This window comes from Lethenteron reissneri, chromosome 58 (genome assembly GCF_015708825.2).
Source record: "Lethenteron reissneri isolate LAM-NWPU_2019-01 chromosome 58, ASM1570882v1, whole genome shotgun sequence".
NCBI lineage: Eukaryota > Metazoa > Chordata > Hyperoartia > Petromyzontiformes > Petromyzontidae > Lethenteron > Lethenteron reissneri.
The window spans coordinates 725,215-738,150 of NC_083836.1; the positions used below are offsets into that span (position 1 = coordinate 725,215).

At 54.6% G+C, this 12,936-nt stretch overlaps 1 protein-coding gene across 3 annotated transcripts; it reads left to right on the forward strand.

The window, feature by feature from the left end:
• Positions 1-897: 897 nt before the first annotated feature.
• Positions 898-12,789, forward strand: IQCG (IQ motif containing G). 3 transcript variants are annotated; one of them, XM_061575371.1, is made up of 10 exons: positions 898-1,190; positions 3,075-3,283; positions 5,015-5,157; positions 6,120-6,248; positions 6,644-6,725; positions 7,950-8,111; positions 9,135-9,209; positions 9,732-9,863; positions 10,743-10,844; positions 12,117-12,789. In XM_061575371.1, the coding sequence occupies exons 1-10, from the start codon at positions 1,172-1,174 to the stop codon at positions 12,246-12,248; spliced, it is 1,185 nt and encodes a 394-aa protein (XP_061431355.1). In that variant the 5' UTR covers positions 898-1,171; the 3' UTR covers positions 12,249-12,789. The 3 variants fall into 3 exon arrangements, with proteins under 3 accessions (XP_061431355.1, XP_061431357.1, XP_061431356.1); XM_061575372.1 differs by having other exon boundaries at positions 900-1,183; XM_061575373.1 differs by lacking the exon at positions 3,075-3,283 and having other exon boundaries at positions 898-1,183.
• Positions 12,790-12,936: the final 147 nt, after the last annotated feature.

A 12,936-nucleotide genomic window follows, 5' to 3' on the forward strand; every position in this document is an offset into this window, starting at 1 on the left:
TTCCAGCTTCCCTCCCAGAGCCAGCCCCAACATGCAATGCAACTGCGATTGGACAACAACAAAAACAACACCTCCCAATACTGAAAACTCACCGGCAAATTACTCAACTGGGATTACACTCGGCAGCAGCAGCAACACCAACATCGCTCCCTCGACTGTGAACTTGACATGAGCCTCTTGCAAAAAACAAGTCCTGGCACTTTCCAGGAGTAAACGAGAAGAGTAATACTAACAACAAATGTTGTGCTTGTCATTTATCTACAACTGACCTCATTGTTTTATTTTAGCAGGTAAGGCCCACTGAGCTATATAGCTCTCGTTGGAGAAGCGACCTGCCCACAAATGATAGCCCAATCAAGTGGCTTTACATTTAGAAATGTTTATCAAAGTCTCTAAACGTGGCGGGTAACACCGGAGGATCCGGAGAAAAATCCAAGCGACCACGGGGAGAGAGACACGCAAACTCCAAATATACAGCGGCAGGCGTCAAGGTCGGGATTGAACCCCCATGACGTCCTGCGTGGCAGGCGAGGGAGTTCACATTTTGCCACCGCAGCGCCCCGCGACGAAGGGCCATTGGCCGAAACGTCGCCCAGTGTTGAAGTTGTTATTTGTGCTTGCCCAGCACCCACAGACGACTGCCATCATCATTAGCAGCAGCTCATCGGTTGTTGTGCTTAGTTTGTCGTCCTTGCGCCGGCACCTACGATTAGCACGATTGGCTACGTACGGTGCGAAAGAAGTTCGCCGTTGACGCGCAGTCGTGCGGCACGCGCAGTGCGGGCGAAGCGAGTTGAGTCGAGAACGACGCGGAGCGCGGCGCCCCACGTGGTGCCCCCTCGTGGCGCCCCACGTGGCGCCCCCTCGTGGCGACAACGGCGACTACCACCACAACGAGCGCCATACGACAGCTCCCAGGCGGTTAGTGGTCGCCTGGGTAACGCCGTTGTTGCACACACACACAGAGAGACACAGAGAGAGAGACACACAGAGACACAGAGAGAGAGAGACACACAGAGAGACACACACACAGAGACACACACAGAGAGAGACACAGAGAGACACACACACAGAGACACACACAGAGAGAGACACAGAGAGACACACACAGAGATACACAGAGAGAGAGAGACACAGACACAGAGAGAGACACACAGAGACAGACGAGAGGATGGACCCAAAGGTGAGTGGTGAGTGTGGGGTGAGGCGATGGTTGGTGAAAGGTGAGTGGTGAGTAAATGGCAGGCGAGTGGTGGGGGTTGCGTGGGTGGTGAGTTTCAGTCGCCTGATCAAGACTCAGCTGCAGGCCAGGCTACCCACCCCTCGACTCTCCTGTAACAACAACAACTAGACACATCACGGCTCATGGCGAGCACATCAGCCGTGGTCACTCCGCTGCTGGATGAAGGCTCCCAGGATGTCACGCGTTGGGGGGGGGGGGGTGTGAGTCTGTTGAACACGTAGCAGGCTTTCGCGACCAATATTATTCATAATCAACGTTTTTGGGTGAGATCGCGTTATTTATAAATGTGTCGTAACCCACCACCACCCGACACGGCCAATCAGCAAAAAAAGTGTCACGTTGACAAAATACAAATAGTTCACTGCTTTAGCCCACTGGTGTGTTGAAGCGTGAAACCACAACATTTACAATTTTTGAGTTGTACGACGTTTCGCTGGTAATTGCATCCAGCATCATCGGGCAATTCGCCAGAATCTGATGCCCTTCACGGTGGGAAGAGATGGAGAGGAAAGCTCCTGGGCAGTCACGTAAATGTCACGGTGGCTAGGAGACGTTGACTACCTCGCCTGGTGTGCAGGAGGTCGTGGCTTCGATCCTGACCCTGACGCCTGCTGCTGCTGATGTATATTTTTAGCTTGCGGTGTCTCTCTGTCTCTCTCTATGTGGTCGCGTGGATTTCTCTACCGGGCCATCCGATGTTTCCCACCACATTTAGGATCAACATCACCACGCGTTTAGAGTATTTAGCTGCTTTGCATTGCCACAAGAGGCACTTGGTTGAGCTATCATTTGTGATTGCCAGGTCACTTCTGAAGAAGAGCTACACAGCTCAGTGGGCCTGACCTGGTCAAATAAAACCACTCGTAGTCGTCGTAGTATCGTGCTGCCGTGCAGAATGTGCATACCACCAAGGGCGAGCGACTACTGGGTCACCACATTATTTGGTGATGCTACTGCTGCTGCATTGGTGCTCAAGGGCAATTGACACAATGAAACATCGTCGATAAAACTGTGGCCTCAACAGTGAAAACACAACAGGTAACGTTTCGAGCAATGGCCCTTCTTCATGGCAGACTTGTTCACTAAATGTTTGCACAGACGTGAAATACCTGATCGATAGAACGATGCCTCAATCAACCTTCCTTTCAAACAGAATGATATATCCGACTCGGCGACCCATACAGGCCCCATGAGCTGATCATCATCATCGATGTAAATGATATATTCTGACACACTAAATATATTTGGATCGGTAGACTTTGGTATCGTTGTAGTCCTAATCCTGGACCTAAACCTAAATCTAACCCTAGTCCTATAAACTCTGCCTATAGGGTGAACCCTTGCCAGTTCTAACGTCGTCTTGAGCTTGAACTTTGTCTCTCTTCATGGCCATCCCATGGCCATCCTGTTTACCATCAGCCGTAGGGCCAGTGGGAGGGCTCCTACTCGCAGCTGGTCGGCTATTTGGTTCGGGTGAGGATGAGTCGGAGGGTCAGGACTCGTGGTCGGTCGGCGAGTTCGTGCTCGGGTCAGTGCGAGGAGTGGCTGGTTGGTGAGGTCGAGGGTCAGTGCGAGGAGTGGCTGGTTGGTGAGGTCGAGGGTCAGTGCGAGGAGTGGCTGGTTGTGGAGGTCGAGGGTCAGTGCGAGGAGTGGCTGGTTGGTGAGGTCGAGGGTCAGTGCGAGGAGTGGCTGGTTGTGGAGGTCGAGGGTCAGTGGATGATGGCTCGTTGGCTCGGGTTGGGGCAAGCCAGTATGTGGCTGGCTGCTGCTGCTGATGTGCCACTGTCTCTTCCGTGCGTCCCCTCGCTACCAATTTGCGTGGCCTTCTCAGCGTGGCCCCGTCCACGTCTGATGCTCACGCGGCGCCCCACCATGGACGGAGCGGCGGCGGGTCGGGGGCCCGGAGGTCACGTGGCTGCTGCACCCCCAGGGGGACACGCGCGTCTGTCCCCCGTGGACGCCCTGTGCGTCTCCCTTATTCTCGAGGACTGCCTCCACCAGCTGCAGATCCTCGGGTGCATCGCCCCACGCAGCCCCCCCGTGAGTGCCGTCGGTGCCGCCGTCTCTCCAGCGCGTTGAGTGGCGCGGCGAACCCGGCCCCCAGAGTTCCATTCCTGCACACGGCCAACATCCAGTGACGATTATCTGAACCGGTCCTGGGCCTCCCCGAGGTCAACTCGGTCTCAAATGAGTAGCCGGTGCGGTGCGTAAACATCGCCACTTGGGAGACGAAGGCATTCGGACGTGGTCCTGGCCACGCACCCGTGCCGTGCCGTGCCGGCCTTGATAGGTGCTCGCTAACAGCACTTGCCCAAACAGTATGTCAAGGCTATACGGGGGATCTTTGTCTTTGTGGAGCGTTAGTGTGATGGTTGGCGCACCGCACATTTTGAACCGGTTCTGGGCCTCCCCTAGGTTGACTCAGCCTGAATTGAGTGATTGTTTTATTGCGTAAATACCAGCACTGTGGAGATACAGGCGGCCAGGCGTGGTGTTGATCACACCACTTCCCTCGTGTGCCGTGCCGACTTTCGTTGGTGCTCGCTAACAGCACTTGCTCCAACTATCTATGTAGGCTACACGGGGGACCTTTGTCTTATATGTGAGGGGTGCAGTGATTTGCACACCACCTCATCCTCGTCACCTGGGTTTGATCTCCGGCCATGGATATTACCAGTGGAGAGTCGGATATGAACCTGTGTCTGGGTCTCGGACTTAAATATGAGTGCCAGATGCACTTTGCAAATATCGGCACTGGGAATACGAAGGCGATTAGTCATTCTGCTGGCCACAAAACATTCTCTTGTACTCCCATATGCAGCAGAGCAGATGGGAAAGTGTTGCCCACCTGCTGTGTTGGCGAGAGGTCACTGGACGGGTCTCAGAGGTGTCTGCTCAGTGGTTACACTGGTGCCTCCACAGCAAGGAGCACCTGGGTTTGATTCCCAACTCGGGCACCTTACTGCGTGGAGTTTGTCCTTTCCCCCTTTTCTCCACGTTCTCCGGTTTACTTCCATAGCTAAACACACATATATATATAATTGTTGAACAAAAAACCCAGTGCTGAAAGATTACCCGCAGACTAACTGAATTGGTATTCACACACTGCAGCACTGCCACCCACTTTTGCGAAAAACCTTGCAGGAGCCTCCTGGACAATTGTGTTGAGACTTGGTGATACCTTTCTGGGTTAACAAGCTTAATAATAATAATAATACTAAGCCCTGTAATATCCACTTCTTTGGGCTGTTCTTTAATACAGGATGATGCCTTGCTCATGGGGAGATGCCTTTATCAGGTTATAACTAAAATACCCTAATTAATGAAACCCTCTTCAAGCCGCCAAACAGCGGCAGCTCGGTCACGACACACGGGGAGTGCCCCGGTGGCGAAATGTTAGCTGCCTCGCCCGCTATACAGGAGGTCGTGGGTTCGATCTCGACCCTGATGCCTGCTGCATATTTGGAGTTTGCGTGTCTCTCTCCCTGTGGTCGCGTGGATTTGTCTCCGGTTTTCCCCTCCACATTTAGAAACATGTGTTTGGAGTATTTGGCTGCTATGAATGTCCACATGATGATAATCCACTTTGCTGGGCTATAATTTGTGGCCAGGTTACTTCTGGAAAAGAGATATAGAGCTCAGTGGGCCTTACCTGGTAAAATAAAACAAGTTCAGTTTACTAAGCACTTGCCTGTGCTTGTGATTCTGAACAATGTATCCACCTCCCCCCCCCCCCCCCCCATACTGTTGTGTGTTCGTGCCGAGGCGCAGGCCGGAGACAACGAGCTGGGAGATTCCTTCCGCACGTCGCAAAAGATTCCAGGGATCCGGCCAAGTACGGACCAGGAGTTCCGTGATGCCCTGGGACAAGATCCCATCCCGTCTGACACGCTGTGCAAGGCGCAGGCCAACAGGTGCGTGACTGCCTGCCTGCCTGCCTGCGCACACAGGCATGTGTGTGCGTGTGTGTACGTGCGTGTGTGTGTGCGTGCGTGCGTGTGCGCGTGTGTACGAGCGTTTGTGTCTCCGTGGGGAGTGGTATTGCGGAGGCTAGTGGGCTGCGTTACGAACCTGTGACAATGATCTAAACTGGTCCTGGGCCTCCCCTAGGTCGACTCAGCCTCATACGAGTACGTAGTGCGGTGTGTAAACATTGCCACTAGGGAGACAAAGGCGGCCGGGCATGGTGCTGGCCACTCACCCCCTCATGTACCGTGCCGGCTCATCAGTGCTCACTAACAGCACTTGCCCCAAAGTTGGTCAAGGCTATACGGGGGATATTTATCTTGTCTACCTCTACAGATACACGTGGGGAGTGGTATCGGTAGTGGATAGTGCCCTGCTCAACAAACACAGTGACCCACGTTCCCGCTCACGGCCACACATCAGTGACAAATATCTAAACAGTTACTCGGTTTTTATAATTTTCCCAACAACATTTTATTCCAGATGTGCGACTGGTTTTGTGTCATGGGATAGGTCATGGGTGATGACACCAGTAGCAACATGGGGGGTGCCGCGGTGGCTAGGAGATGTTAACAACCTCGCCTGGTATACAGGAGGTCGTGGGTTTGATCTCGACCCTGAGGATGCCTGTATATTTGGAGTTTGGATGTTCTCCCTGTGGTCATGTGGATTATTCTATGGGTCCTCTGGTTATTCCCTCCACATTTAGAATCAACACGAGTTTTGAGTATTCGGCTGCTATAAATTTACACGTGATGATAAGCCACTTCGTGGGGCTATCATTTGTGGCCAGGTCGCTTCTGAAAACGAGCTATGTCTCTCAGTGGGCCATACCTGGTAAAGCAAAAATAGTTTAGTTTAAAATCGGGATATAAAATAAACCACCCGTTGGTGTTCCTGCGCGTCGCAGGCGGTTTGCGGAGGCGGTGATTGCGGAGACGCTGCAGGAGGTGCGCGCAGGCGGCACGTTCCAGAGCCTGCTGAGCGCCGTCGCGGCCGAGAAGGAGAAGAGGGATGCCTACGACGCTGCCATCGCACGGTTCGCCCAGGATCGCGCTCACTAACTCGCTCGCTCGCTAACTCGCTAACTCACTCGCTCGCTAACACGCTCGCTCGCTCGCTCGCCCGTTCGCTCGTCGCGGCTACGCGCAACGACACCGCGGCTTAGATGACAATTCTCAAGCCGCCAGCAGATGAGGGGATTCCCCACGCCGTGTCGGTCACATGGGTTTTCTTGCTACCATAATTCACAATGCCGATTGGTGCTGGCTGGTGAGAGGTAGAGAGGGTTGGACCGGTTCCGACATCGCTTCCCGGCGACGTTGGCCGTCTCAACGCGAGACGTCGCTGGGTTCACGGCACGGCGTGCTCACCCCTGTACCGCCGGAAAACGCCATTCGACCCCGAGAGCGGTTTCTGTTTCCGCGCCGTCAGGGAGGAAGAGGCACGGAAGAGAGTGGCGGCCCTGCAGAAGGAAATCGAGGACGTCAAGAAGGAGAAGGAGAACGAGCTGCAGGTGGGCCCCACGCACGCCGTGTCCCGTTGCTCAAAGCCGCGTGGCCTCGGGGGCTCACGGGTCACAGACGCTGGGCCGGCGCCGCTGAGATCCTGCGTTGGGAGAATCAGCCAAGCTGCTCGTGATTAAAGCGGGCTCTCAAGTGTGGCGAGTTCGTGGTTTCAGCACGGTCACCAAAAAACTCAATCTTTACAATAAGAATAAATAATAATAAAAAAAATCCAACTACGATAATAAAAGAATATTACAAATTATAACAAATTAAAAAGCTATTGCTGTAAATTTGGATTGGCAATTTTCATAAATTTCGGATCTGAGAATTAATTTGGAATTCACTGTGGGTCACAGCCATTTTTATTGCAAAAGGCTTTGACCCACAGTGCCAGTGACTGCAGCCACCCAAACCAAACAATGGACCACATCGCAAACAACTGCATTCTACGCCGTCTCTCCGGCGGACTGGAGAATATTGGCCACGCTGCTTCCAAAGCCACAGCATGGCTCACACAAAACTTAAACCTGGATGTACAATTGAGGCGTAACTTGCCATACGCTAGAAGGAGATTGCCTGAGGCTGTTCACGAAGGAAGGCGCTGCTACGTCTCACAGACACAACCTGCGGTGGCTTCACAGTGTGGGGCGAAGATGCCATGTGTCTTCCCAGCTGAGCAATCCCAATAGGTGTGATTGTCATGCAACAAACATTCGGTGGGAAAGTGCCGACCCTCTGCTCTGTGTCCCAGCGGCCACTTGAAGGGAACTCAGAGGTAGCTCTGTGAAATCCACTTTTCCGTGGGCCGTTCTGTGACGTATTTCTGGACGTATGTTGAACTTATTTCACACTCGATGTAACTAATCTGCTAATCGCAGGTGCGGGGGAAGGACAACAAACTAAAGACAAAAAGCAGTTCTAAAGAAATGAGTTTTCAATCTAGATTGTTTAAAAGTGCGTAGCTGCAGTGGCTTCCTAATATCGGAAGGAAGAGTGTTCCAGACGGCCACAGAATCGCCCATGGCGTAGGGGCGATGCAGGGCCTCTGCTCTGCGAGCGTTTCGAATCGCCGCTTTGTCTCGTTACCACGTCGCCGCCGCCGCCCCCCGCCGGCAGCGGCAATGGACGAGGAACAAATCGGGGGACGATTTAAGAAAGAGAAAATAAATATAATCGCTAACGTCGCTCACGGGGCACTCGCCCCCCCCCCCCCCCCCACGTGTCCGTGGCAGCGCCTGGAAGAGGAGATCACGACGCTCAAGGACGAGCTGCAGGAGGCGAAGGCCCGCAGCGCCATGGAGGGGCGGTACGTGCGGCGCATGGCGCAGGCGCGACTCTCACAGGCGGCGCGGCGTGAAGAGCACGCGGAGCTCGCCCTGAGAGACGAGGTGCAGGTGAGAGCACGAGGTGCAGGTGAGTGCAGGTGAGTGCACGAGGTGCAGGTGAGTGCACGAGGTGCAGGTGAGTGCAGGTGAGTGCAGGTGAGTGCACGAGGTGCACGAGGTGCAGGTGAGTGCAGGTGAGTGCACGAGGTGCACGAGGTGCAGGTGAGTGCAGGTGAGTGCAGGTGAGTGCAGGTGAGTGCACGAGGTGCAGGTGAGTGCAGGTGAGTGCAGGTGAGTGCACGAGGTGCAGGTGAGTGCACGAGGTGCAGGTGAGAGACGAGAGAGCACGAGGTGCACGTGAGTGCACGAGGTGCAGGTGAGTGCAGGTGAGAGCACGAGGTGCAGGTGAGAGACGAGAGAGACGAGGTGTACGTGAGCCCGGGGCACACGGCCTGGTGGCGTACACGTGGAGTGTGCTGCGGAGACACTTGTAGGGCCACGTCTTTATTACACACACACCCTGACTACTGTACATACACTTCTTGTACAGTCTATCTCGTGTACCTCATCCACCCAGCCTGTCATATGCCGCCTACGTAGCATGCCTACCCCGGCTACGCTCCAGCTCCTCCGGCCACGATATCCTATGGGAGGCTGTCTGACCTGACCCAGCCAAGGTACAGGTCCAGCCACTGGTTCCTCAGACCTGGCCCTTGTAAGGACGGCAGCTAAGGGAGTCCCAGGGTCCACCGCTGGCCTCACCGAGCTCCGGCCCTTGTAAGGACAGCGAAGCTCGGGGTGCAGGGTCCTACTCGAGCAGGTCTTCAGGCTTCGGTCTTCAACTGCCTCGAACCTCGCCGGAGGTCCGCCTTATATACGTTTCTCAGCCGAGGGGCGGGGCTCTGAGGGATCCCAGAACCCCCCCCCCCACAGCCCCCACCCGTTGGGAGGGGATGCGGGGGATCCCAGAATCCCCCACAGCCCCCAACCGCTTCTGGGCTGCCTGTCGTTGCCTGCAAGTGGAGCCCATCCGTGGCGCTGCACATGTCGATGAGAAGACGTGAAAGCGCCGTCGCCCGTTGTGCCTTTCAGACGCTGGGGAGCGAGCTGGAGAACGAGAGCCGGGTGCACACGGACATCGACACCTTCCTGAGGAGGCACTACGCGGTGAGACAGCCAGCGCCAGCACCCTTCACGCCCGCCAACGTCTGTGCATGCGTGAACGAAGCCACCCCAACCGTTCGGGAGAACCTGGATTTTAGTTTTCGTCCCCCACAGTATTCAATAGTCTGGCTTCATGATGGGCAGTGGGTGAAGCTACCCAACTAGTAGGTGGGGCTACTGGAGAGTGGGCGGGGCTACCTGGGCAATGTGCAGTGCGACCAGAGCAGTGGGCGAGGCTACCAGATGAGTGGACAGAACCACCATAGTGGGTGGGGCTACTTGCGTAGTGGGCGTAGCCATCAGTGTAGTGGGTGGGGCTACCAGAGTAGTGGGTGGGGTTACCTGATCCCTGTCTGACAGCATCGATGTGAGGCCGCTCACAGAGTGGGTGGGGCTAGCGGCCGAGTGGGTGTGGCTTTGTAGAAGTGGGCAGGGCTGAGAGAGGGAGGAGCTCCCAGCTCCCCATGTGTTCCCGGTTGAACCTCCGATGGAACGTAGCCGAGGCTGTTTAAATTTTTCCCGCAGGACCTCTCGGAGCAGCTGGAGTTCTGGATGGAGAAATACGACCACGACCTGGAGGCCAAGCAGCAGGAGCTCAACAACCTCAAGGCCACGCACGCCAGCGACCTGGCTCACCTGCAGGACCTCGCGCGACAGGTGAGGGGTCACCGAGTCGGCTACAAGTTGCAACGAGCAAGAGGAGTGAGCAAGTTGATGGTGGAGCACGCTCGCCAGACAAACACGACACCCACCCGGACAAACTAGCCAACCAGTAACGAGACGAGACCTATCCCTCATCAAATAGTCAAGCAAACTAAACTAAAATAAAATCAACTAAACCGTGTAAGGCCCACTGAGATATGTAGCTGTTTTTCAGAAGCGACCAAATGATAGCTCAAGGAATTGGCTCATCATGGAGCAATGTATAGCGGCCAAATACTCGAAATGCATGTTTCATCATGTGGAGGGAAAAACCGGAGGACCTGGAGAAAACTGCATTCGACCACAGGGAGACAAACACGCAAACTCCAAATACATAGAAGGCGTCAGGGTCGGGATCGAACCCACAACCTCCTGTGTACCAGGCGAGGTAGTTAACATCTCATCACCCCAGCGCCCCTCAGCAGGCACTAACTACACTTGACCCTCATCAACCAGCCGACTGGCCGATAGAATTAACCCTCCCACGGATCCTGACCCGAACTATCCAACCAGTCATGAGGACGATCCCACTGAATGTAACCCGAACCCAACGAGCCACGAGCATCAGCCCTCCCACAAATCCAAAACAACGAGTCGAGCCAGCCTTTACAACGAGCCCTCCCATTCACCAACTCGCCAACCAGACTCACGAGTACGAGCATTCCCACCAAGCCTAACCCTAAACAGACAAGTGGCGGCAAATTAATCTGGTTGTAAATGAAACCTTCAAGTCTTTGCTGGAGCTCATTCATCCTCTCTCCAAACTCCTGCCCTGCTCTCATCCCACCCACCATTTCCCAACCCCCCTTCACCCCCCCCCCTGCACCCACGTAGTACTCGGAGTTCGAGGCGGTGGTCATCGAGGACCGGCTGGAGAGGGAGGCGGAGCGCAAGCGTCTCGAGCAGGAGGAGTTGGAGCTGCGCTGCACCATCAGGGTGCTGCTCCTGCTGCTGCTCCTGCTGCTGCTCCTGCTGCTGCTGCTGCTCCTCGCACCGCACATTTGGGGTGGCCGGCAGACTCCAGAGCACAGAGCTCAGAGGTCCTGGGTTCGCGTCCAGGATTCAGCCGCCCGTGATAAAAGCGGGCGCTCAAGTGGAGCGAGCTGATGGTCTCCAGACTTGATGTGGTCTCGACCAGGTCACCATTGACGACACAAAAATCCACGTCAAATTTCGTTCCGCACCGACTTTGGATCTATTCCAGCTCTGACGATAAAAGTATCGATTTCACGGCTGCACGACCACCGAATTGCCGTCGTGCAGAATGGGTAGGAAAGCGCTGTGGTCCAGAGGTAACTTGACGGGCTCTCAGCGAGTTCTGATACATCGACGTCCGTGGGCCGTTCTCTAAGACAGAAGGTGACATTGGCTGTGCAGCGAGAGATCGGATTGTGTGCGTGGTCTCATGCCACGATGCAGATACGTCGGGGTTCGGGAACGGAAAGTTGTTACTGATAACGAAACGATGTATAACTGGGGATTTTGCCCCATAAAAATTATGGGAAATGTGGTGGCGGGCGAATAGGAACGGTAGAGTGTAAACATTGCTAATGCGTCGCCAAGCGTAGCAATTTATTTGCCACAAGAAACAATGGAATGTGGTAGGGATAGGGACTGTGGCATAGGGAAAATGTTGCGTTTTGTAGAGTAGTGGCTGCAGGAATCAAGCTCATGGAGTTGCTAATTTCTCCAGCCCCCACCCGTCCCTGCACGCCACAAACCCTCCCCCTTCTCCCCGTGAACTGCAGCCACGACTCGACAAACCTCTTCTTCCCCCCCTCCCGTGCCTATACAAAGCCACAACAGCAGATCATTCTTTCTCACCTGATGACGGACTCTTGTGTTGCGACCAAAACGTCGTGTTCTTTTATTATTTTTTTCTATCTACGTGACTTTACCGAAAGAACCAAAGTATGGATTCCTGCAGTCACGAAAGCTTCAAATCAAGATTGAATCGGGATCGTGTTAAAGCATAACAAAACGTTTAAACGTAAATTCAAATGAAGGCGCTTGCAATGAAACACCGTACCACAAGCCTCACCGCAATCCACAGGCACGCGCATCACAGGCGCGTTCACTGCTGCCACTGCCTTGTGACCGTAAAGTGTGCTGTGTGTGTGGTGCGTGTGTTCGGTGCGTGTGTGTGTGGTGTGCGTGTGTATGGTGCGTGTGTGTGTGGGGCGTGTGTGCGGTGCGTTTGTGGGACAGATCCAGGCGTGGTGGCGCGGCGTGATGGTGCGCCGGGGTCTGGGCCAGTACAAGGCGCCCAAGAAGGGAAAGAAAGGCAAGAAAGGCAAGAAGGGAAAGAAGGCCAAGAAGGGTGGGAAGAAAAAGAAGTAATTGGTGTCACCGCCCACAGCTCTCCTCCTTCGCATCGTCCTTCCCGCCCTTGTTCACCACCACCGCCGCGTCCTGTGCTTGGCCATGGGCAATGCAAACGAATGCCGTATTTCTCTGGAATCGAGACACACTTCCTTTCCCACATTATTTCAAAGCACAAGCCTAGGACGTGACCACAATCCGGTATTTGGCATGAAAACCTGGCACCCGGACATTGACGTTACCAACGTCCAATCCGTGTGCGTCACTCGGTCCGCGTGTCGCTCAGTCTATGTGCCACGGGTGCCCGCTGTCCTCACACTCATAAAACGCTAATTGACCGTTAATACCTTGATATATAGAAGACCGCAGAGCTTGGCAGCTGCCTTCAAACTTGTCTGTGGTTCCTCACACCTGTGTGCGACGGCGTGTTACAAGTCTGAATAATAATTATTGCGATCAATATAATTGATGGCTTTCCCCCGCCGCCCGTGGAGTGTGGTGCGGAGGAAGGAGGGGACCCTGTGCGTTGGGATGAGCAGCGAGCTCAGAGCCGTGGCAGGGCATCTGCAGGCGTGGCCCGAACAGCTTTAGTCTGTTTGCTCCTGGCCTTGGAAACATCGCAGCATCCGCGAGGTTTATCTCGCAAACGCTTTACCCACAAGCTATTAGAGGACTCCCACCGGAACGTAAAAAAGTTTGTGCTCGG

What these genes read in the sequence shown, in the direction of transcription:
- IQCG (XM_061575371.1), top strand. An exon ending in CCCTGAGAGACGAGGTGCAG is followed by an intron (nt 8,112 to 9,134) that starts GTGAGAGCACGA and finishes TGTGCCTTTCAG; the next exon opens with ACGCTGGGGAGCGAGCTGGA. An exon ending in AGCTGCGCTGCACCATCAGG is followed by an intron (nt 10,845 to 12,116) that starts GTGCTGCTCCTG and finishes TTTGTGGGACAG; the next exon opens with ATCCAGGCGTGGTGGCGCGG.